Here is a 24,808-nt window from a genome sequence, read left to right as displayed (position 1 = left end):
ACTCCGTCTCAAAAAAAAAAAAAAAAGGGTAGAACAGGGTATGGGTTGGGTGGGTGAGGGTGGGGGCAGGAAGCAGGGGTGGTAGAATTAAATAAAGTGGTCAGAGAAGGCTCACTGAGGTGACATTGCGGCTAAGTCAAGAGGGAGGTATGGAAAGAGCCAAGTGGAAATCTAGGGGCAGAGCAGCCAGGAGAGGAACAGCCTGTGCAAAGGCCCTGAGGCACCAGCAGGCCTGGCATGTTCAAGGAATGGCAGAGGCTGGAGTGAAAGAGAGAGGAGGAGAGTGGGAAGAGGTGAGGTCGGTGAAGTAAGGCACATCCTACAGAGGCTATGGGGAGCATCTTGGATTTTTCTCTGGGTTCTGAGCTGCCGAGGGCCACGAGTGCCATGATGGAAACAGGCGCCCTCTGGAGGCCATATGGGGAACAGACGGAAGAGGCTGGGGCTCAGGAGTCCCGCGTGAAGGCAATTGCAATACTTCAGGTGGGAGATGATGGCAGCTGGCCAGGGTGGTACCCAGTGTGGAAGGTGTAGAGGGGCCAGATTTGGGGTTTGAGGGCAGAGAAACTGAGATTTCTGGTAGCTTGAATGTGGGGTATGACGGGCAGAAGGAGGGCATAGCAGGGGAAGGAAATAAAGTGGCTTGTCCTGTACGTGACTGGAGCCCAGCTCCTTGCACCAACCCAGGCTCCTGCACCCCTCAGCAGGCCTGGGGCTCCCCAACGCCAGGCCAGAGCCAACCCCATGGAACCCAAAGTGCCCAAGCTCTCCAGTGAATGAGGCTCTTAATGTATCACCGCCCATCAGGCCTGGCCTGGCATCCGGGTTTCTCCACCTGCAGAGTGCAGGGGCCTCATTGGTAGGTTCCAGATTCCAAGTTCCAGTACTTGGAGGAGGTGGCAGAGGACGGCCCCCACCCCACCGTTTTCATCTTTCACCCAAGATTTGCACAGATTTCATTTTAATGACAGTCCGTTGTCTGTTTGTTTTGAGATAGAGTCTCACTCTGTTGCTCAGGCTGGAGCGTGGTGGCAAGATCTCAGCTCACTGCAACCTCCGCCTCCTGGGCTCAAGCGATTCTCCCACCTCAGGCTCCTGAGTAGCTAGAACTACAAATGCCCAGATAATTTTTTACATTTTTAGTAGAGATGGGGTTCCACTATGTTAGCCAAGCTGGTCTCAAACTACTAACCTGAGATGATCCACCTGCCTCGGCCTCCCAACGTGCTGGGATTACAGGCATGAGCCACCGCATCCGGACACCCAGCCACTGGTTTTAAAAAATGTTTGACACTGGGCACAGTGGCTCACACCTGTAATCCCAACACTTTGGGAGGCTGAGGTGGGCGGATCACCTGAGGTCAGGAGTTGGAGACCATCCTGGCCAACATGGTGAAACCCCATCTCTACTAAAAAAAATACAAAAATTAGCTGGATTTGGTGGCGGGCGCCTGTAGTCCCAGCTCTTCAGGAGGCTGAGGCAGGAGAATCGCTTGAACCCGGGAGGTGGAGGTTGCAGTGAGCCGAGGTTGCACCATTGCACTCCAGCCTGGGGGACGAGAGCAAGATTTCATCTCAAAAACAAAACAAAACTAAACTAAACTAAACAAAAAACAGTAGCTGGGTGCAGTGGCTCATGCCTGTAATCCCAGCACTTTGGCCTGGGAGTTCCAGACCAGCCTGGGCAACATAGTGAGATCCCTTGTTTACAAAACAAAACAAAAAACCTTTTCTAATTAAAAATAGCTGGGTATGGCCAGGCACAGTGGTGGCTCACTCCTGTAATCCCAGCACTTTGGGAGGCTGAGGCAAATCACCTGAGGTCAGGATTTTGGGACCAGCCTGGCCAACATAATGAAACCCAGTTTCTACAAAAAATTAGCCAGGCCTGGTGGCAGGTGCCAGTGTGGGGAAAAGAAAGAGAGATCAGATTGTTACTGTGTCTATGGAGAAAAGCAAGATACAAGAAACTCCATTTTGATCTGTACTAACAAAAAAATGTTTCTGCTTTGAGATGCTGTTAACCTGTACCTTTAGCCCCAACCCTGCGCTCACAGAAACATGTGCTGTAATGAATCAAAGTTTAATGGATTTAGGGCTGTGCAGGATGTGGCTTGTTAACAATATGTTTGCAGGCAGTATGCTTGGTAAAAGTCATCGCCATTCTCCGTTCTCGATTAACCAGGAACACCATGCACTGTGGAAAGCCGCAGGGACCTCTGCCCAAGAAAGCCTGGGTATTGTCCAAGGTTTCCCCGCACTGAGACAGCCTGAGATACAGCCTCGTTGGAAAGGAAAGACCTTACCATCCCCCAGCCCGACACCCCTAAAGGGTCTGTGCGGAGGAGGAGGAGTGAAAGAGGGAGGCCTCTTTGCAGTTGAGATGAGAGGAAGGCTTCGGTCTCTTGCTCCTCCCTGGGAATGGAATGTCGGTCTCTTGCTCCTCCCTGGGAATGGAATGTCTCGATGTAAAGCCAACCATTCCCATTCGTTCTATTCTGAGATAGGAGAAAACCGCCCTGTGGCTGGAGGTGAGACACGCTGGCAGCAATACTGCTCTGTTGCTCTTTGCTACACTGAGATGTTTGTGTAAAGTGAAACGTAAATCTAGCCTACGTGCACATCCGGGCACAGCACCTTTCCTTGAACTTATTCATGATACAGATTCCTTTGCTCGAATGTTTCCCTGCTGACCTTCTCCCCACCTGTTGCCCTGCTACACTCCCCTCTCTAAGATAGTACAAATAATGATCAATAAATACTGAGGGAACTCAGAGGCTGGCGCCGGTGCGGGTCCTCCGTATGCTGAGTGCCAGTCCCTGGGCCCACTGTTCTTTCTCTATATTTTGTCTCGGTGTCTTATTTCTTTTCTCAGTCTCTCATCCCACCTGATGAGAAATACCCACAGGTGTGGAGGGGCTGGTCCCCTTCATGCCTGTAATCCCAGCTACCCAGGAGGCTGAGGCAGGAGGATTGCTTGAACCTGGGAGGCAGAGATTGCAGTGAGGTGAGATCATGCCACTGCACTCCAATCGGGCGACAGAGTAAGATTCTGTCTTAAAAAAAAAAAAAAAATAGCTGGGCATGGTGGTGCACGCCTGTGGTCCTAGCTACTTAGGAGGCTGAGGTGGGAGGGTCGATTGAGCTCAGGAGTCGGAGGCTACAGTGAGATAAAATCACACCACTACATTCCAGCCTGCAAGACACAGCAAAGTCCCAAATCTTTAAAAAAAAAAAAAAAAAAAAAATTAAAAACAGTTTGAGCTGGGCGCAGCTGAGCCGGGTGCAGATTACAAATTCACGCTTGTAATCCCAGCACTTTGGGAGGCTGAGGCGGGTGAATCGCCTGAGGTCAGGAGTTCAAGGCCAGGCTGACCAACATAGTGAAACCCCATCTCTACTAAAAATACAAAAAATTAGCCCGGCATGGTGGCACACACCTGTAATCCCAGCTACTTGGGAGGCTGAGACAGGAGAATTTCTTGAACTTGGGAGGTGGAGGTTGCAGTGAGCTGAGATCATGCCATTGCACTCCAGCCTGGGCAATAGAGCAAGACTCTGTCACACACACACACACACACAAATTAGAATAGAAAAAAAATAAGTAACGTTTGGTAAAGCTTGTTTCATGAACATATTTTTCTATATACACATAGGTTGTTTATGAAATACTATGTAGGTAGGTTTATAGCTCCATAAATAGGCATCCCTCAGACTATAAAACTAATCTATTCCCAAAAAAGTATTATATAGAAAATTTGGGGATACACCATTATTTATTTATTTATTATTATTTTTTTGAGACGAAGTTTCGCTCCTGTTGCCCAGGCTGGAGTACAATGGCACAACCTCTGCCTCCCGGATTCAAGCGATTCTCATGCCTCAGCCTACCAAGTAGCTGGGATTACAGGTGCATGCCACTAACCCAGCCAATTTTTGTATTTTTAGTAGAAACAGAGTTTCACCATGTTGGCCAGGCTCGAACTCGTGACTTCAGGTGATCCATCCACTTCGCCTCCCAGAGTGCTGGGATTACAGGCATGAGCCACCTGCCCAGCTTTTATTTATTTATTTATTTATTTGAGATGAAGTCTTGCTCTGTTGCCAGGCTGGAGTGCAGTGGCGTGATATCGGCTCACTGCAACCTCTGCTTCCCAGGTTCAATTGATTCTGCTGCCTCCACCTCCCGAGTAGCTGGGACTACAGGCGCCTGCCACCATGCCCAGGTAATTTTTGTATTTTTACATCCATGTTGGCCAGGGTGGTCTCCATCTCTTGACCTTGTGATCCGCCCACCTCAGCCTCCCAAAGTGCTGGGATTACAGGCGTGAGCCACTGCACCCGGCCTTGGCTTTTATTTTAAGCAGAGAAAGTAATGCACTCCCAGCTTCATCCAAAAACGCTAAAAAATTTCCCAGAATATCAATAAAAGACTCTTTAAACACCTATATAACAACCCACCATGGTTTATGGCATAGTAGAAAGCATTTAAAATACCAATTACCTAATTATTCAACACTTAAACTCATGAATGATTATGTGTGTGTACAATACAAAACTATTCTGCACAGAATCAGATGTAAATTATATTTTCCTTCCACAGGAAGGAAACAAACTAAACAAACAAGCAAAAAGATACTAAAGATACCATCTCTAATTGGACCCAGGTCAGTAGTGCCTCCAGGCACCTGGCCAAAGTCAACACAGGGGGTTTGGAAGAGGCAGATAATATCAACGATGGCTAACAAATTCAATGCACAAAACAGAATCCTGTTAGAACAGGTGAGAAGTAGGGCCGGGTGCAGTGGCTCATGACTGTAATCCTAGCACTTTGGGAAGCCGAAGTGGGAGGATCACTTGAGTCCAGGAGTATGAGACCAGTCTGGGCAACATAGTGAGACCCCATCTCTACAAATGAAAATTAGCAGTCAGGCGTGGTGGCTCATGCCTGTAATCCCAGCACTTGGGGAGGCCAAGGCAGGCAGATCACCTGAGGTCGGGAGTTTGAGGCCAGCCTGACCAACATGGAGAAATCCTGTCTCTACTAAAAATACAAAATTAGCCGGGTATGGTGGCGCATGCCTGTAATCCCAGTTACCCAGGAGGCTGAGGCAGGAGAATCACTTGAACCCGGGAGGCAGAGGTTGCAGTGAGCCGAGATCATGCCATTGCACTCCAGCCTGGGCAACAAGAGCAAAACTCTGTCTCAAAATAACAATAATAATAATAATAATAATTAGCTGGGTGTGGTGGTGTGCACCTGTAGTTCCAGCCACTCAGGATGCTGAGGCAGGAGAACTGCTTGAGCCCAGGAAGTCGAGGTTGCAGTAAGCCATGATAGCACCACTGCACTCAGCTTGAGAAACAGAGACCCTGTCTCAAAAGAACAGGTGAGATACAATAGCAGCCTAGTCCTTTTTTTTGGGGGGGGGGGGGGGGGGGAGGGTGAGACAGAGTCTTGCTCTGTTGCCCAGGCTGGAGTGCAGTGGTGCGATTTCCAGTCACTGAAACCTCTGCCTCCTGGGTTCAAGAGATTCTCTTGCCTCAGCCTCCCGAGTAGCTACGATTACAGGTGCCTGCCACCACACCCAGCTAATTTTTGTATTTTCAGTAGAGAGGAGGTTTCACCATGTTGGTCAGGCTGGTCTCGAACCCCTGACCTCAGGTGAGTCACCCACCTCAGTCTCCCAAAGTGCTAGGATTACAGGTGTGAGCCACTGCGCCCAGCCAGCATAGTCCATATTCTGAACTTACACAGGATGTAAAACAGTTGCAAAGTGGGTTTTTATCCAAATAGCTATTTTGGGGTTTCAAGGAAATAAAATAATTACTGGGACAATTTGGATAGTGAGAGTTGGGATATGAAGGGATGCTGCATTCCTATGTAGGTGGTCACAAAGGAAAAAAAAATTGTTACCATAAGTTGTGTAGATTTTTGTTGTTGTTGCTTTTGAGACAGAGTCTTGCTCTGTTGCCCAGGTTTGAGTGCACTGGCGCAATCTTGGCTCACTGCAACCTCCACCTCTTGGGTTCAAGCAATTCTCCTTGGGCAGATTCTTTTAAGAGACAGAGTCTCGATCTGTTGCCCAGGCTGGAGTGCAGTCACATAATCATAGCTCACTGCAGCCTTGAATCCTTGGGCTCAAGTGATCCTCTCGCCTCAGCCTCTTGAGTAGTGGAAACTCCGGGCACGTACCACCACACCCAGATTGTAGAAAAAATTTAACTGGAATGCACATAGGGCAAAATGCACATGATTTTTGTACAGGTTCATTAACTTTTCCAAATGCATACATCTGTGGAATCATCACCCAAATCAAGGTGAGACATTTGCTTTATCATAGAAGGTTCTTTTGTGCTCCCTTCTGATCAATACGCTTTTTTTTTTTTTTGAGACAGGGTTTTACGCCTTCGCTCAGGCTTGGGTGCAGAGGCATGATCATGGTCCACTGCAGCCTCAATCTCATTGGCTCAATCAATCCTCCCGCCTCAGACTCCTGATTAGCTGGGACTACAAGAGCACCACCATGCCCAGCTAATTTTTGTATTTTTTGTAGAGACAGGGGTTTCATCATGTTGCCCAGGCTAGTCTCAATCTGCCTGCTTCAAGCAGACTCAAGCAATCTGCCCACCTCGATCTCCCAAAGTGCTGGGATTACAGGCATGAAACCACCGTGCCTGGCTCCACATGCATTCCCATAGGTCACCACTGTTCTGATTTCCCACCATAGACCAGTTGAGCATGTTCTAGCCCTCCTCTAAATGGAACTATACAGTATTTACCGTCTCTGGTTTCTTTCTCTCAATAAATTATCTGAAATGCATTTCTGTTGCAGTGTAGGTCGATATCACTGTTATTTATTGCTGAGTAATCTTCCATTATGGTACATATGAATGTACCAGTGTATTGTACCAATGTAAATGGATTTGTTCCCAAATTTTTGCAACAATGGGTATAGCAGCTAAACATTTGTGGACACATTTTTGTATAAAAAAGTTTTCATTTCTCTTGGGAGAAATGCAACTCCTAAGCTGCATGGTAAATATATATATATATATATATATATATACACACACACACACACACACACACACACACACACACACATACACACTTTTTTTTTTTTTTTTTTTTTTTTTTTTTTTTGAGACGGAGTCTCACGCTGTCGCCCAGGCTGGAGTGCAGTGGCCAGATCTCAGCTCACTGCAAGCTCCGCCTCCCGGGTTCATGCCATTCTCCGGCCTCAGCCTCCCGAGTAGCTGGGACTACAGGCGCTGCCACCTCGCCCGGCTATTTTTTGTATTTCTTAGTAGAGACGGGGTTTCACCGTGTTAGCCAGGATGGTCTCGATCTCCTGACCTCGTGATCCGCCCATCTCGGCCTCCCAAAGTGCTGGGATTACAGGCTTGAGCCACCGCGCCCGGCCCACACTTTTTTTTTTTGAGACAGAGTTTTGCTTTTGTCACCCAGACTGGAGTGCAATGGTGTGATCTTGGCTCACTACAATATTCTGCCTCCCAGGTTCAAGCAATTCTCCTGCGTCAGCCTCCCAAGTAGCTGGGACTACAGGCATGCACCACCACGCCCGGCTAATTTTTGTATTTTCAGTGGAGACGGGGGTTTCACCATGTTGGCCAGGCTAGTCTCGAACTCCTGACCTCAGGTGATCCATCCACCTCGGCCTCCAAAGTGCTGGGATTACAGGCATGAGCCACTGTGCCCAGCCTGTATTTTTTAACTTTATTAAGAAACTGCCCAGTTATTTTCCAAAACAACTCAGCCATCTACCAAGGGAGCACCAACCAAGAGATGAGGAGTCCTGTTGCTCCCCATCCTCCCTTGGTCTTGTGTTCAGCCATTCTAGTATGTATAGTGGTGTCTCACTGTGGTTTCCCGTGGTGTTTAAGAGACAGGGTCTGGCTGGGTGTGGTGGCTCATGCCTGTAATCTCAGCACTTTAGGAGGCCAAGGAGGGGGCATCACTTGAGGCCAGGAGTTGGAGACCAGCCTGGCCAACGTGGTGAAACCCGTCTCTACTAAAAATACAAAAATTAGCAAGGCATGGTGGTGGGTGCCTGTAGTCCCAGCTACTTGGGAGGCTGAGGCAGGAGAATCGCTTGAACCTGGGAGGTGGAGGTTGCAGTAAGCCAAGATCGTGCCACTGCACTGCACTCCAGCCCAGACAACAGAGCCAGACTTTGTTTCAAAAAAAAAAAAAAAAAAGCAACAGGGTGTCCCTCTGTTTGTTGCCCAGGCTGGAGTGCAGTGGCATGATCATCGGTCACTGCATCCTTGAACTCCTGGGCTCAAGGGATCCGCCCCACCACAGCCTTCTGAGTAGCTGGGACTACAGGTGCACCACTGCACCTGCCTAATTTTTTGTTGTTGTTTTTGAGGTGGCAGTTTTGTTCTTTCGCCCAGGCTGGAGTGCAGTGGTGCGATCTCGGCTCACAGCAACCTCTGCCTCCCAGGTTCAAGCAATTCTCCTGCCTCAGCCTCCTGAGTAGCTGGGATTACAGGCACCCGCCACCACGCCCGGCTAATTTTTGTATTTTTAGTAGAGATGGGGTTTCACCATGTTGGCCAGGCTGATCTTGAACTCCTGACCTCGTGATTCGCCCACCTCAGCCTCCCAAAGTGCTGAGATTACAGGTGTGAGCCACTGTGCTCGGCCTTAATTTTTATATATTTTTTTGTAGAGACGACGTCTCACTATGTTGCCCAGGCTTGTCTTGAACTCCTAGCCTGGAGCGATCTCAAAGTGCTGGGATTAGAGGTGTGAGCCCCCACGCCCAGCCCAGTGGTGTTTGATGAGCAGATACTGTCATTGTAGTGGCTGGTGCTTTAAGTCAAATTCTCAACAACACCTGATTAAATAGTTGACACTCAATTTTATTGCTAAAAAAGTGTCCTCTGGAGTGACAGCAGGTATTTGCCCTCAGCCTCTCCCCAGAGTCCCTGGGAGTATTTCTATTATTGTGGAGGGAATAGGGGATCTGGGGACATGGTGGGACGTACTGTGGAGACAGGAGGTCACAGAACACATATACACACGTGCACACACACATATTCCCCCCAACAACTACAGCCGCCAAAATAACCAGCATGGTGTTGAAACATCCCCCCAATGGGGCTAGAATTCCCCATGGTGACCTGTGACCTGCTCCCTGACACAGGTAAGGCCAGGCAGGTCATGGTGGGTAGGCAGCAGGACATTATTTCCCCATCTTGCTGTTTTCTAGCCTTGAGTTGGGGACATGAGTGAGAATTGGGGGTTTTGAGGAGTAACCCTCATGAACACATGTACTCCAGCAGCCAGGCACCCCAGATCTCCTGTCCAGGAGGGGGCTGGGGCCCCTGGCTCCCCAGAGTGTGCAGGCAGACCCCCAGAGCCCTAGTTCATTCATCTATCCATTCCTCATAATCCAGTGTCCAATGAGCACCTCCAGCAGGGCAGGGAAGGTCCCCTCCTGGGGTTTACATGACTGATTCCTTCTCAGAGGCGACCGTGGCATCCCCCGCAGGCCCCCGATAGTGTCTGAGGAGGGGGTTCCCTTCCTCAGTGGGGGCTGGCAGCGGATCCAGGGGCAGCTCACTCTTCACTTGTATCAACTCGGGCTCTGTGCTTCTCACCTCCGTACGGTCCACGTAATTTTGGAGGAGTCCTGCCCCCAGAGCGTCACCTTCTACATTGAGGACGGTACAGGACCGGTCACTAAAGGGGTAGAAATGACAGCAAAGTAAGTGGGATGGGAGAGGGTGACAGGGAAGGAAAGGGCCAAGGCTTAAGCCTCCTGCCTCTCTCCCCTTGGAATCTAAAAAGTAAAAATTAAGAGTTGGGCCGGGCGCGGTGGCTCAAGCCTGTAATCCCAGCACTTTGGGAGGCCGAGACGGGCGGATCACGAGGTCAGGAAATCGAGACCATCCTGGCTAACACGGTGAAACCCCGTCTCTATTAAGAAATACAAAAAACTAGCCGGGCGAGGTGGTGGGCGCCTGTAGTCCCAGCTACTCGGGAGGCTGAGGCCGGAGAATGGCGTGAACCCGGGAGGCGGAGCTTGCAGTGAGCTGAGATCTGGCCACTGCACTCCAGCCTGGGTGACAGAGCGAGACTCCGTCTCAGTCAACTACAAAAAAAAAAAAATTAAGAGTTGGAGTCAGCCTGGGCAATAGAGTAAGATCCCATCTCCATATAGATAGAAAAAAAAAAAAAATTAGCCAGGGATGGTACTGCACACCTATAGTACCAGCTACTCAGCAGGCTGAGGCAGGAGGATTGCTTGAGCCTGGGAGGTAGAGGAAAAAAATTGGTCAGGCATGGTAGTGCATACCTATAGTCCCAGCTACTCAGGAGGATCACTTGAGCCTGGGAGGTGGAGGCTGCAGTGATTACAACCATGATCACATCACTACACTCCAGCCTGGGCGACAGAGTGAGACTGTGTCTCAAAAAAAATTAAAGTATAATTCACCTACCATAAAATTAACCTTTTAAAAGTATACATCTTGGTATTTTTTGGTATATTCAGACTTGTGTAACCATTGCCAATAATTAATTCCAGAATTTTTTTTTGAGACACGATCTCACTCTGTTGCCCAGACAGGAGTGCAGTGGCACAATCTTGGCTCACTGCAACCTGCACCTGCTGGGTTCAAACGATTCTCCTGCCTTAGCCTCCTGAGTAGCTGAGATCACAGGCATATGCCACCATACCGGCTAATTTTTTTGTATTTTTAGTGGAGACGGGGTTTCACCATGTTTGTTGGGCTGGTCTCCAACTCCTAACCTCAAATGATCCACCTGCCTGGGCCTCCCAAAATGTTGAGATTACAGGCGTGAGCCGCCGTGCCTGGCTGCTTTCCAGTCTTTATACTCTTAATAGCTTAATCGTGATAGCAAATAATTATGTAGCAATTACTGCTTACTGGGGGCTGCTCTAAGGCAGGTGTGTCTATTATCTAATCCTTAGGGAGAGACTGTTCTTCTCCCCATTTTACAGATGGAGAAACTGAGACACAGGGAGATTAAGCACTTCCCGAGGGCATAACAGCGAATGTTGGAGCTGGGATGTGACCCTGAGCAGTCTGGCCGAAGAGTCTGCTGTATTCACCACACAGATGCCCTACTTTTCTGATGTTCCTCTTAGAGCTGCAAAGATGCCATTCCTTGCCCTCAGGAATGCTCACGTTTCCCCCCCTTTTCTCCAGAATTCCTTCCTTCTTCTCCTCGTCTTCTGTCCAGAGGCTCTAAGGACTCTCACTCACTCATCCTCTTTTCCCGGCCCCTGCCCCAGTCTCTAGACCCACACTCACACTAGCCAGTCCACAGCCAGGATCAAGGAGATATGGTCGACCGGGAGGTTGACTGCTTCGAGGATGATGGCCAGAGTGAGGACACCTCCAGCAGGGATGCCCGCCGCCCCCACGCTGGACGCTGTGGCCGTGACCCTGAGGGAGAAGGTAGGAGGTTAGGCAGACGCCTCTGTTATGGGAGAAGATGAAGGTCAACTGGGGTCCGGGGGTCCCATCCATAGCCCCCTGACACTCACAGGATGGTGATGATCTTTACGAAGTCCAAGGACTGCTCGCTGAGCTGTGCAATGAACACTGCAGCCACGCACTGGAAGAGCGCGGCACCGTCCATGTTGACGGTGGCACCGATGGGCAGGATGAAACGGCTGATGTGCTTGGCCACGCCATTATTCTCCTCCACGCACTTCATCATCAGCGGCAGCGTGGCGGAACTACAAGGGATGGGGGAGCTGAGTTAGGTCAACCTGCTGACGGGGCTCCGCCCACCCTCCAGGTCCGGCCCAGGCGACTCCCCGAGTACCCCATCCCAACCAGCCAAAGCCCCACTCACCCCACCTAGTGGATCCCCACTAAAGCCTGCCTAAGCAAAGCCCTGTCACCCAATCAGCCAAAGGCTGCTCACCCTCCAGGTCTGACCCGCACCACCAACCCAGCTGAAGCCCCGCCCACCCAGAGCCCACCCACACCACTTGCCCAGCCAAAGCCCCGCCCACCAGATCCTGCCCATACCACCTGTCCAGCCGAAGTCCCGCCCACCTCCCCAGCCTGTCCCTTGGTCCAAGGCCCTCCCATCTAATCTAGATCCCCTTCTCTCCTACCATGTCCAGACTCCACCCCCAGCCCTCACCTGCTATATCTAAGCTCTTTTCCCACAAGCAGGCAGCACTAGGGAACTCAATACCAGGATTACAAAATCTACGAGTCCTGGAACCTCTGGGAGAGTATAGACTACTACCTCCCCAAATACCCACACAATTCACACCTAAATTCTAATGTTTGGGTCCTGCTGACTCTCACCAATAATACACTAATAATTACTATTATCTTGGAAGGGGACAGGGCTAGCAGGGACAAATGAAATGCCCAGGAGAGAGGGTGGAAGGAGTTCTGAGGTTGAATCAGAGCAGAATTTAAGAGCCCCCCAGGGGCTGGGCATGGCGGCTGTAATCCCAGCACTTTTGGAGGCCGAAGTGAGTGAATCACTTGAGGCCAGGAGTTTGAGACCAGCCTGGCCAACATGGTGAAACCCCGTCTCTACTAAAAACACAAAAATTAGCTGGGTGTGATGGTGGATACTTGTAGTCCCAGCTACTCGGGAGGCTAAGGCAGAGAATCACTTGAACCCAGGAGGCAGAGGTTGCAGTGAGCCGGGATCACACCACTACACGCCAGCCTGGGCAACAGAGCGAGACACCATCATTTAAAAAAAAAAAAAATAGAGTGCCCCCAGTGCCATGGGGAGGCAGTATAAGAAAGGGGGGAATAAATCTCTAAGGCAATCGTTTCCTATTTTTTTAAGGGTGGGGACAAATCCAGGACCTTATGAGGATCTCCTAAAGTATGGCCCCTGTACCCAGATCCAATGTCCCCGGCACAGAAAATTTCATCCACTCCATGCCGCTTAGCTTAAACATCTCACCCTAGCCCACCCCAAAGCCGTACCTGGAGGAGGTCCCAAAGGCAGTGGCCAGCGGTGTCACGATGCCCCACAGAAAGCGGTAGGGGTTTTTGCGGGTGAAGAGGAAGTAGATGAGGGGCAGTACCAGGAGCCCGTGGATGGCATGGCCCAGCAGGCAGCACAGAATGTACTTGCCAAGGCGGGCAAAGAGTAAACCCACGTCCTCCATCTCCACGATCTTGCCGGCCACCAGGAACATGATGCCCACAGGGGCGTACCTGATCGGTAACACAGGCGACAGCTTGTTGCCTCTTCCACGGGCCCAGTGGCCAGGCGAGAGGCTCAGCACCCTGCCCATATCTTCCTGCCTTCTCCTGAGGTCAGGAGAAGCCCCAGCAATGTGTGCTTCAGCGTGGGCACCACTCCCAGGCCTGGGCCCTGAAGCTCCCGTGCCAACCTCACACTCTCTTTTCCCCTCAAAGGTAGAGCAGCCCGGAAATAAAAGTCTCTGTGCAGGCTGGGCACGGTGGCTCATGCCTGTAATCCCAGCACTTTGGGAGGCTGAGGCGGGCGGATCACCTGAGGTCGGGAGTTCAAGATTAGCCTGACCAACGTGGAGAAACCCCGTCTCTGCTAAAAATACATAATTAGCCAGGCATGGTGGCATGTGCCTGTAAGCCCAACTACTCGGGAGGCTGAGGCAGGAGAATTGCTTGAACAGGGGAGACGGAGGTTGCTGTGAGCCGAGATTGCACCATTGCACTCCAGCCTGGGCAACAAGAGTGAAACTCCGTCTCAAAAAAAAAAAAAAAAAAAAGTCTCAGTGCTTCCATCAGCACATGAAGCAGTCACCAGATTTGGACTTCACATGTGAGCCACAAAGAAATGTCCATCAGTGTGTGCCATTCACACTTCTGGGTTGCTTTGCTATGGCAGCTAGCATGACTTGAACCAATACGCTCTCCGCAGATGATGAAAGATAAAGAGGACGGGCACAGTGGCTCATGCCTATAATCCCAGCACTTTAGAAGGCCAAAGCAGGAGGATTACTTGAGGCTAGGAGTTCTCGAGACCAGCTTGGGCAACACAGTGAGACCCAGTCTCTACAAAAAATAAAAATAGGCCAGGCACGGTGGCTCATGCCTGTAATCCCAGGATGTAGGGAAGGCGGAGGCAGACAGATCGCTTGAGCCCAGGAGTTCAAGACCAGCCTGGGCAACATGTCTGTCTCTCTTTTTTTTAAATTTTATTTTCTGCCAATATGTATTTTTTTTAATTTTCATTTCTTTTTTTTTTTTTTTTTTTTTTTGAGACGGAATCTCGCTCTGTCGCCCAGGATGGAGTGCCGTGGCCAGATCTTAGCTCACTGCAAGCTCTGCCTCCTGGGTTCACGTCATTCTCCTGCCTCAGCCTCCCGAGTAGCTGGGACTACAGGCGCCCGCCACCTCGCCCGGCTAGTTTTTTGTATTTTTTAGTAGAGACGGGGTTTCACCGTGTTAGCCAGGATGGTCTCGATCTCCTGACCTCGTGATCCGCCCGCCTCGGCCTCCCAAAGTGCTGGAATTACAGGCTTGAGCCACCGCGCCCGGCTTAAATTTTATTTTCTGCCAATATCTTGATCTTGGAAAAACCCAGTTTCTTTTTTTTTTTAAAAAAAAAAACAGAGACTTGCTCTGTCACCCAATGCAGTGGCGTGATCTCGGTTCACTATACCCTCCACCTCCCAGGTTCAAGCAATTCTCCTGCCTCAGCCTCCCAAGTAGCTGGGATTGCAGGCGCGTGCCATCATGCCCAGCTAATTTTTTGTATTTTTAGTAGGGACAGGATTTTATCATGTTAGCCAGGATGGTCTCGATCTCCCGACCTGGTGATCTGCCTGCCTTGGCCTCCCAAAGTGCTGGGATTATAGGCGTGAACCACTGAGCCGGCCACCCAGTTTCTTTAAAAAAAAAAAAAAAAAAATTAGCTAGGCTTTGTAGCTGGGGTCTGTAGTCCCAGCTACGTAGGAGGCTGAGGTGGGAGGATCACCTGAACCCAGGAGGTCAGGGCTACAGTGAGCTGTGATCATGCCACACTGCACTCCAGCCTAGGTGACAGAGCGAGATCCTAGCTCAAAAAACATTTTTTAAAATTACTATTATTATTATTATTTAGACAGAGTCTTGCTCTGTTGCCCAGGCTGGAGTGTAGTGGTGCAATCTTGGCTCACCGCAAGCTTTGCCTCCCAGTTTCAAGCGATTTTCATCCATCAGCCTCCCGGGTAGTAGCTAGGATTAAAGGTGTACACCACCATTCCCAGCTAATATTTATATTTTTTTGTAGAGAAGAGTTTTCGCCATGTTGGCCAGGCTGGTCTCTAACTCCTGGCCTCAAGCAATCCTCCCACCTCAGCTTCCCAAAATGCTGGGATTACAGGTGTGAGGTGCCACAACCAGCCAAAAAACACATTTTTAAAATAAAAATTTGAAGGCCAGGAGCCGTGGCTCATGCCTGTAATCCCAGCACTTTGGGAGGCCGGGGAGGGTAGATCGCTTGAGGTCAGGAGTTTGACACCAGCCTGGCCAACATGGCAAAACCCTGTCTCTACTAAAAATACAAAAATTAGCTGGGCATGGTAGTGTGTTCCTGTGGTCCCAGCTGCTCAGGAGGCTGAGGCAGGAGAATCACCTGACCATGGGAGGCAGACGTTGCAGTGAGCTGAGACTGTGCCACTGCACCTTCAGCCTGGGCGACAGAGCAAGACTCCGTCTCTAAATAAATAAATAAAATAAAATACAAATTGTAGAAAGGCCATGGCCCGGGTCTTAATAACAACTCCCAGGTATGAAGCATTTTTGATGTGCTGTGCCCTTGAACATGATATTGAATCTTCCCAACACCCACCAGAGGGAGGTTCTATGAGTCAGATTACAGATTGCACAACACCCAACAGATTCCTCACAGGAATGCTGGGAGGATGCAGTGAGATGCCAGTTGAAAGGAGCTAAAGCTGCCAGGCGCGGTGGCTCATGCCTGTAATCCCAGCACTTTGGGAGGCCAAGGCGGGCAGATCACAAGGTCAGGAGATTGAGACTCACGGTGAAACCCCGTCTCTACTAAAAATACAAAAAATTAGCCGGGCGAGGTGGTGGGCGCCTGTAGTCCCAGCTACTTGGGGGGCTGAGGTAGGAGAATGGCGTGAACCTGGGAGGCGGAGCTTGCAGTGAGCCAAGATTGCGCCACAGGACTCCAGTCTGGGGGACAGAGCGAGACTCCGTCTCAAAGAAAAAAAAAGAAAGAAAGAAAGGAGCTAAAGCTTTTTACAGACAATAAGCGATCTATAAACTTCAGGTGGGGTTATTATCACCCTCCCCTGCCGTGAAGATCCCAGGGATGGCTCCAAGCCAAGAGGACTCCCAAGGCTGGGCATGGTGGCTCACGCCTATAATCCCAGCACTTTGGGAGGCCGAGGTGGGCAGATCACCTGAGGTCGGGAGTTCGAGACCAGCCTGACCAACATGGAGAAACCTGTCTCTACTAAAAATACAAAATTAGCCGGGCATGGTGGCGCATACCTGTAATCCCAGCTACTCGGGAGGCTGAGGCAGGAGAATCGCTTGAACCTACTAGGCACAGTTTGCAATGAGCCCAGATCGCGTCACTGCACTCCAGCCTGGGCAACAAAAGCGAAACTCCGTCTCAAAAAAAAAAAAAAAAAAGCCTCCCAACATCACTTCCCTAGATTACTCAATCATGGATCGCCCATCAATCATCGCTGACTAGTTACTTCCCCAGCTCCTTCTTGTAAGTCACAGAAGAAAGGCATATTTTCCCAGCCACTTGAGCAGAGAGGGGAGGCTAGATACCCAAGTTCTGGCCAGTGGGAAGTGTCCGGAAGTTATACAAGCAAAATGCCCAATAAATATTAGCTATTAGGATTTACTGTAGGCACGCAATAAGCCAGGCACTGTCCTAAGACCTTCCGTGTACCATATTAACTTTCTTTTTTTTTTTCTTCTTGAGACAGAGTTTCCCTCTGTCGCCCAGGCAGTGGCACGATCTCCACTTACTGCAACCTCCGCCTCCCAGGCTTAAGTGATTCTTGTACCTCAGGCCCCCGAGTAACTGGGATTACAGGCGCATGTCCCCACGCCTGGCTAATTTTTTTGTATTTTTAGTAGAGACGGGGTTTCACCATGTTGTCCAGGCTGGTTTTGAACTCCTGATCTCAAGTGATCCACCCACCTCGGCCTCCCAAAGTGCCGTTCCCATTTTATAGATGAGGAAACTGAAACAGAGGGAAAATCACTTGCCTAAAATCACATAGCCAGGGCATGGTCAATGCTGGATTTAAATGCAGGCCATCTGGCTCCAACGAGTGACAGAGGGTGCCTCACCCCACACAGAATGCCCCACACCTGCCTCTGGCAGCAGACCCACCCTCCAACCCCACCCACTCCAGCCTCCTCTCCCACCACCTACCACATGATCCAGGAGACCAGAACCATGGTGGCCTCATTGAAGGAGTTGAAGAAGCGGATAAGCAGCTCCCCCTCAGGCCCCAGCTTCCGCAGTGCCACACCAAAGACAATGGCAAACACTACTAAGCCCAGGATGTTCATGCCCTCCACCTCCTGCCCCACGGGCACCTGTAGGCAAGGAACAGATCGGGGTGGAAGGGACACTCAGTCTACCTGCACAGTCACTGAGGGCCAGTCCTAGGCACCACTGCGACCCAGCAGAGACATGGCAGCCCTCGGACCCCTTCCTCCCAAGGCTTCCAGTCCAGGTCCAGGGGAAATATATTAGTCGTCAGGGATGGCCCAGAGTAGGTGGGGCTGGAATAAGGGAGCCCAGGGGAGTGTGGGAACCGAGAGAAGGCAGTGCCAGCTTGGGGAGTAGGGGGCAGTCAGGGGGGACTTCCTGGAGGAAGGGGCATCTGAGCTGAGACCTGGAGGACAGGAGGAGTGAACCAGGTAAAGAAGGGTGGTAAAAGGATCTAGAGAGAGGAAGCAGAATGTGCAACAGCCTAGAAGTGAGTACAACTTGGGCATTCAAAGAAGAGCCATAATCTACTGTAGCTAGAGTAGAATGACCTGCGCAGGGTCACTAGCTGAGGCTGGGCAGCCAGGCGGGCTGGCAGGGGTTTGACCTCACAGGGACCCCTTGGTCATAGACTGTAGCAAGGAGACTGGACTTTCTCCTGAGGGCACTGGAGCACATGGCAGGGCTCTGGGTACTGCAGAGATAGGGTCACATTTGTGTTTTGAAAAGATCCTCTGGCCGAACGTGGTGGCTCACACCTGTAATCACAACACTTTGGGAGGCTGAGGTGGGTGGATCACTTGAGGTGGGGAGTTCGAGAAACCACCCTATCCAACATGGAGAAATCCCATCTCTACTAAAAATACAAAATTAGCCAGACGTGGTGGCACACGCCTGTCAGCTACTCAGGAGGCTGAGGCAGGAGAATCACTTGAACCCAGGAGGTGGAGGTTGCAGTGAGCAGAGATCGTGCCATTGCATTCCAGCCTGGACAACAAGTACAAAATTCCGTCTTAAAAAAAAAAAAGAAGGCCGGGCGCGGTGGCTCAAGCCTGTAATCCCAGCACTTTGGGAGGCCGAGGCGGGTGGATCACGAGGTCAGGAGATCGAGACCATCCGGGCTAACATGGTGAAACCCCGTCTCTACTAAAAATACAAAAAAAACTAGCCGGGCGTGGTGGCGGGCGCCTGTAGTCCCAGCTACTCGGAGGCTGAGGCAGGAGAATGGCGTGAACCTGGGAGGCGGAGCTTGCAGTGAGCCGAGATCGCGCCACTGCACTCCAGCCTGGGTGACACAGCGCGAGACTCCGTCTCAAAAAAAGAAAAAGAAAAGATTCTCAGGGCCAGGAGCAGTGCCTCACGCCTGTAATCCCAGCACTTTGCGAGGCCAAGGTGAGCAGATCACTTGAGCCCAATAGTTCAAGACCAGCCTGGGCAACATGGCAAAACTCAGTCTCTATAAAAGATACAAAAATTAGGCCGGGCGCGGTGGCTCAAGCCTGTAATCCCAGCACTTTGGGAGGCCGAGACGGGCGGATCACAAGGTCAGGAGATCGAGACCATCCTGGCTAACATGGTGAAACCCCGTCTCTACTAAACACATAAAAAAAAAAAAAAAAAAAAATTAGCCGGATGTGGTGGCAGGCGCCTGTAGTCCCAGCTACTCGGGAGGCTGAGGCAGAAGAATGGCGTGAACCCGGGAGGTGGAGCTTCCAATGAGCTGAGATCCGGCCACGGCACTCCAGCCTGGGCGACAGAGCGAGACTCCGTCTCAAAAAAAAAAAAAAAAAAAAAAAAAAAGATACAAAAATTAGCTGGGTGTGTTATAGTCCCAGCTACTGGGAAGGTTGAGGTGGGAAGGATCACTTGAGCCCAGGAGATCGAGACTGCAGTGAGCTGTGCTCGTGCCACCGTACTCCAGCCTGAATGATGGACAGAGATCCTGTTTCAGAAAAACAACAACAATAACAGCAACAACAAAAACCTCTGGCTGCTTGCCAGGTTGAGCAGGTTGAGGGTGGATGGAACAGGGCAGGGAGGGGGCAGCATGGAATGGGGTTGGGGGGTGAGGGATAAAGGGAGAAAGGAAGAGCCTGGACCAGGAATGGAAGACCAGCCTGGGGCAGGAAAAGAGGGGACAAAGTAGAGACCTATCCAGAAGGCAGAAAAGACAGAAACTGGGGAAGGAGAGCAGAATGTCAATCAAATTCCACAGTAAAGACCGAGGCAGAAATAAAACCAAAACATTACAGCAATGAGCAAAGAGGTAGAGCCCCCACTGCCTCCCACTGCTCTCACCTTCACCCTGGTTCCAGTGATATTCCTCTCTTCATAGGAGGTAGAGTACTGTAGGTGGGGTTGGGAAGAGTCAGTGTCCATTGTCACCAGGGCCCCCCAACCCCATGCCAAGTTAACAATGCTCAAAGCCTGCCCTTCCATATCCTTTCAATGTGATCTCATTTCGTCTGCTGGCAACCCCACTGAGGCAGGATGATCAATACCCCCATTTTCCAGAGGTGAAAAACTGAGGCTCAGGGAGGTAAACACATTCGCCCAGAGTCACACAGCTAGAATTAAAACTCACAGGAGGCTCTGAGCCTGTGTTCTCATTGCACATGCATTTTTCCAGGCACTCACCAAAATCAGGTAGCAAGGGCTCCCCCTGGCTGGCATCCCTCCCTGTCCACCCCCCACCCCTCAGGACACCCCTGAGGACTCACTGAGCGAAAGGCTGCGGACACCAGGTTGGAAGGGAAGATATTTCTGCAGAGACAGAGACACAGAGGGTTATTAGATACCATAGGGGGAGGGCAGCATTGTCTGAGAGGCTGGGTTGGCGTTTTAAGGCAGTGAGTGGAAGCTTTGGGGCCCCATCTGCACCCAAACGCAGTCCCTACTCATGCCTCAGCCCGGCAGGTTTGGAACTAGACTTGCACCCCTTTGCAGGATGTGGGGAGTCAGCCTCCTTCAGCCCCAAGAGGCTGGCGTGCTAGCCCTGAGACATTGTGCGTTCAGGGTGAGGAATGCTGGTCTCCCACGGCAGGCCGGGGGAGGTAGGGAAGTAGGGAGGTAGGGAGGTAGGGAGGTCGCCCCGGGCCTCAGCTCCACCCCATGCAGCAAACTTAATACCCCGGACGGCTTGCATCATCCACTTCCTCCTGGAGGGCCGGCCAGCGCCTCTGAGAGCATGGGGGAGGATCTGGGTGTGTTGGGAGGCGGTGGCAGGAAGGGAGACAAGGGACGGCTTCATATCTCATGAATATGCATCTGTGTTTACAAGGCTACTCTTACTCTTGTTTGACAGTGTCTGCCTTGAGATGAAAACAGTAGCTAAGGCCAAGGCGCTTGCCTGGAATCCCAGCACTTTTGGGAGGCCAAGGCAGGCAGATCGCTTGAGCCAGGAGTTGAAGACCAGCCTGGGCAACATGACGAAATCGTGTCTCTACAAAAAATACAAAAATTAGCCAGGCGTGGTGGCGTGTGCCTGTAGTTCTAGCTACTCTGGAGGCTGAGGTGGGAGGATCACTTGAGCCCGAGGAGGTTGAGGCTGCAGTGAGCCAAGATCACGCCACTTCGTTCCTGCCTGGGACAGAGTGAGACTCCCAAAAAATATATATAGCAGCTAAGCCATCTACAGCACCTACTGTGTGGCAGGCGAGCATTTTGGCCTGTGCTTTACACAAATTAACCCATTTCATCCTTATGACAGCCTTAGGAATAAGCACTATTACCCCATTTTATAGAAAAGGAAGCTGAGGCCCAAAAGGGTAAAGAAAATTGCCCAGCTGGGAAATGGCAGAGCTGGGATCTGAACCCAGCCAGCTGGCTTCATAGCCCCAACCACTCCACATGCTCCCTCTCACCAATGACCGGTGTACAGCCAATGCCATATGTCCATATACAATCTGTCAAATGTTATCAGTTTGGGTGCGGGTTAAGACTCAGCAGTATGGGACAATGCCCACGGATGGCCAGCCACGCGTCATGATAGAGTAAAATAACATCATGGTAGAGTAATGAATTTGGCCGGGTGTGGTGGCTCACGCCATTAATTCCAGCCCTTTGGGAGGCTGAGGTGGGCAGATTATTTGATGTCAGGGGTTCAAGACCAGCCTGGCCAACATGGTGAAACCCCATCTCTACTAAAAACACAAACATTATCCAGGCGTGATGGCGCACCCCTTTAATCCCAGCTACTCGGAAGGCTGAGGTATGAGAATCACTTGAACCCAGGAGGTGGAGGTTGCAATGAGCCAAGATCGTGCCACTGCACTCCAGCCTGAGTGATAGAGACTGTCTCAAAAAAAAAAAAAAAAAAGCATGAGTTTATTGGTGTGTGACCACAGAGGTGTGTATGTGAGTGTGTATTGTGTGCTCTTGAGCCTGTGTTTAGATGTTGGCGTGGCTGGCAGCATCACTGAACAGCTGTGCTACAGGGCTGTGTATGACCCAGTGGGCGTGTGTATGAGTGCTGGTATCTGGCCATGGGTTTTTGTCGAGATGTTACAGCCTCAGCTGAGTGTCTGTGTGCCTGTGTCCAGCTGTGTGTCATTTGGTTGTAAGCCTGTGTGGCCGGCCAAGTGTGAGCCACAGCTGTGTTTAACACGCAGGGGAGGCCTGTGCTCATAAACAGCCTTGGAGTGGGTGTGTCTACCTGAAGGTAGGCCTGTATCACCCAGGCCCGGAGGCTGGGGCAGGACCCAGCTAATCTCCCCCGGCCAGAAGGTGCTCCCAGGCTGCAACTTGGGACACCAAGCCTGTCCCAGTCTCCCATCTCAGCCTGCACTGACACCCCAAAAGCTGGGGAAACCCTGTTCCATGACTCATCACTTCCTCCCCTCAACTTCCAGGAAGTCCCCAACCTGGAGACACTGAATCAGCAAGCCCTAAAGGCAAGGGCATCGGGGCCTCTGCCCCCGCCCTCCTCAAAGTCGGGCAGGCCATTCTTGGGGGTGCGGGGCAGAGGCCAGGAGAAGGAAAAGAATCTGCTCCCTTTTCTAACTGGTCCTCTTCTGGGCTGCCTGCTAGGGGGTGGCCCAGACAGAGGAGGAAACGGGAGGGAAAGGCAGGGGAGGCAGGGCTGAACTAAAAGATAAAGGGGAAGCGGCCAGGCCCCAGCTGAAATGGGTGGGAAGCGGAGCCCGAAAACAGAACCTGGTTATATCGGAGCGACACGTGGTGTGGGGGTGCCCCAGGGCTGGGAAGAGGGCCTGGTGGGAGTTACTCAGATCAGATCCTCCAGGAGCTCCTTACCCAGGGATCCCAAACTCTCCCACCCTGGCCCCAAATTATATCTAGAAGCCCCATCTTGGGGCCCTTGACGACGCAAAGATTCCCTCCCCGAAATTTCCTCCTGGGGTCCCCTCCCCTCACAGTATCTTTCTCCCCTAGGCAGACCCTCCTGTGTCTCCCCACATCACTTTCTTCTCCCTCTAAGACCCCACTTATGTACCCAGGCCCCCAAATTTAGAAACCCCCTTCCCCAGGACACGAGACTTGCACTCCCGAGGGCTGGAGCTCGCCGCAATACCCTGTCGAGTTTTCCTAAGACTCTAGAGGGAAGTCTCGGCTCTAGCTGCCCCAAAGCCCCGTCTTGCCCACGTGGCCACTCCCGCCATCCCTAACACTCTTCCCCACCTCCCAAGGGAGCAGGGTCTGACCTCGCAAGATCCAGGAACGAATCGAGCACCTCCTTGTTGGGGGCATTTTCGGCACTGCCAGCGGCTCCCACCGAGGCGTTGATGGCGGCGGAGGCGGCGCCCGGCTGCAGCGCCAGGGCCAAGGCCACTCCGAGCGCCGACGCCAGCAGCGTAGTGACCAGGAAAAACAGCAGCGCCCAGGCGCCCAGGCGGCCGAGCGCGCCGGGGTCCAGGCTGGCGGCGCCGCCGATCAAGCTGCACACCACCAGCGGCAAGATGATCATCCGCAGCAGGCGCAGCAGCAGCTCGCCCGGGAAGACGAAGGCGCTCAAGCGCTCCGGGCCCAACGCCAGCGCACCTCCGGCCCCCGATACCCCCAGCCCCAGCGCCACGCCGACCACCACGGCCACCACCGTCAGCAGCACAAGCAGGTTGGCTCGAAGGCAGCGTCGCACCCGGTCCCGGGAACCGCAGCAGCCGCCTGCTGCGGTGCCTTGGTCCTCGATGGAGGCCAGCGCCAGACCCCCGTTGGCGGTGGGCTCCGCCGCTGCGAGCCCCTTGGAGTCTCCACGAGGAGGATCGGCCACCATGATGGGACGCACCGCGGTTTCTTAGCGCCTGGAAGCTGGCTGGGAGCGCTTGGGCTCCTTCCCAGGACCCGACGTTCCTAGGACTGAGTTGAGTAACAGCACCTGGAGACTGGAACTTTGGAGGGCTCCTTAGACTTGTGAGTTCACAGCACTGAAGTTCCTTGACTCTTGGAAGCTGGAGTGTTTAAATTTCCCAGGCTGGGCGCTGGGGCTTCTCTGCTCTGCCCCGTGTGCCAGATGCTCGAAAACTGGGAGTTCAGAGCGCCTGGGTTCCTTGGCTCTAGGAGCTGGGAATACGAGAGTTTCTCTGGGTGGGGCGTGGGGCCCTTGGCTCCAGGAGGTTGAGTGCGCCCAGATGGCGGAGGTCTGCAGGAGGCTAGGTTCTGGTGGCGCAGATCCGGGACGCCTGGATCCGGGAGGCTGGGACCCCGGGTGCCTGGGTCTTGGACACGGAGGGCTGGGGCGCCAGAATCTGGGGCCGGGAAGCGGAGCTCCGGGACCAGGGGACCCAGGCTCTTAGGTCTAGGAGGGTGGGATGCGGGCGCCTGTGTACGGAAGGCGGTGGTCTGATGCCCAGGAGTAGCGGTTACCAGCCCAGAGAAAATCTCCGCGCGTGCCGCGTAGCTCTGAGCCGGTTTAGCGGAAGCTGCCAGGAGTAAGTGTAGCGGGGCGGGGTTTGAGAAGGCGGGGACCGACCCGTGGGCGCCGATTGGCTGCAGAGCGTTCGGAGCCTGGGCGAGTAGGGGTGGGGCTGATACCCGAGATGGGCCAGGTCGCCCATAGAAGGCCGAATAATAATACCCATCTCCAGGGGCGGGGCCCGGAGAGGACGGGGCGGGGCCAGGACGGGGCGGGGCCTTGGGAGGGTGCTGTTTCCCGCCAAAGGAATTGGGTTGTGGGTTGGAGCTCTTAAACCACAGGGGTTCGTTCCCTGGTGCGAGGGTCGCTAGAAAGCTCAGGTGGTCCTCGGATGATTCATTTGCAAATCAACTCAGCTTTGGAACTCCTCGGCCCTGAGTTTGGTTTTTAGTTGCCTTTGAGAACTTTAATTCCTCGAATATAAAGTGCAGGTGATAAAAGCTTTTGTCTCATATGATTACTGTAAGATTTAAATAAAATTGATG

General features: G+C 52.0%; 1 protein-coding gene across 1 annotated transcript; it reads right to left on the bottom strand.

Moving 5' to 3' along the window:
• Positions 1 to 8,871: 8,871 nt before the first annotated feature.
• On the bottom strand, positions 8,872 to 24,329 carry SLC1A5 (solute carrier family 1 member 5). Its single transcript, XM_031659126.1, has 8 exons — positions 23,116 to 24,329; positions 20,176 to 20,218; positions 19,754 to 19,801; positions 17,393 to 17,559; positions 12,976 to 13,209; positions 11,550 to 11,744; positions 11,314 to 11,448; positions 8,872 to 9,715 (listed from the first exon to the last, which is right to left on the bottom strand). Exons 1-8 carry the CDS (start codon positions 23,682 to 23,684, stop codon positions 9,478 to 9,480), a joined length of 1,629 nt encoding a protein of 542 aa, XP_031514986.1. The 5' UTR covers positions 23,685 to 24,329; the 3' UTR covers positions 8,872 to 9,477.
• Between the last annotated feature and the right edge of the window lie 479 nt (positions 24,330 to 24,808).

This window comes from Papio anubis, chromosome 20, assembly GCF_008728515.1.
Source record: "Papio anubis isolate 15944 chromosome 20, Panubis1.0, whole genome shotgun sequence".
In the NCBI taxonomy this organism is placed as follows: domain Eukaryota; kingdom Metazoa; phylum Chordata; class Mammalia; order Primates; family Cercopithecidae; genus Papio; species Papio anubis.
This window is presented reverse-complemented; position numbering and strand designations above follow the sequence as displayed.

Excerpts from the sequence above, each read along its gene's own strand:
- SLC1A5 (XM_031659126.1), bottom strand. The coding sequence starts at position 23,684 with ATGGTGGCCGATCCTCCTCGTGGAGACTCCAAGGGGCTCGCAGCGGCG. Across the intron at positions 17,560-19,753 it reads TCACTGGAACCAGGGTGAAG|GTGCCCGTGGGGCAGGAGGT; the intron begins GTGAGAGCAGTG and ends CCTTGCCTACAG. Across the intron at positions 9,716-11,313 it reads CTGGCTGTGGACTGGCTAGT|TGACCGGTCCTGTACCGTCC; the intron begins GTGAGTGTGGGT and ends CTACCCCTTTAG.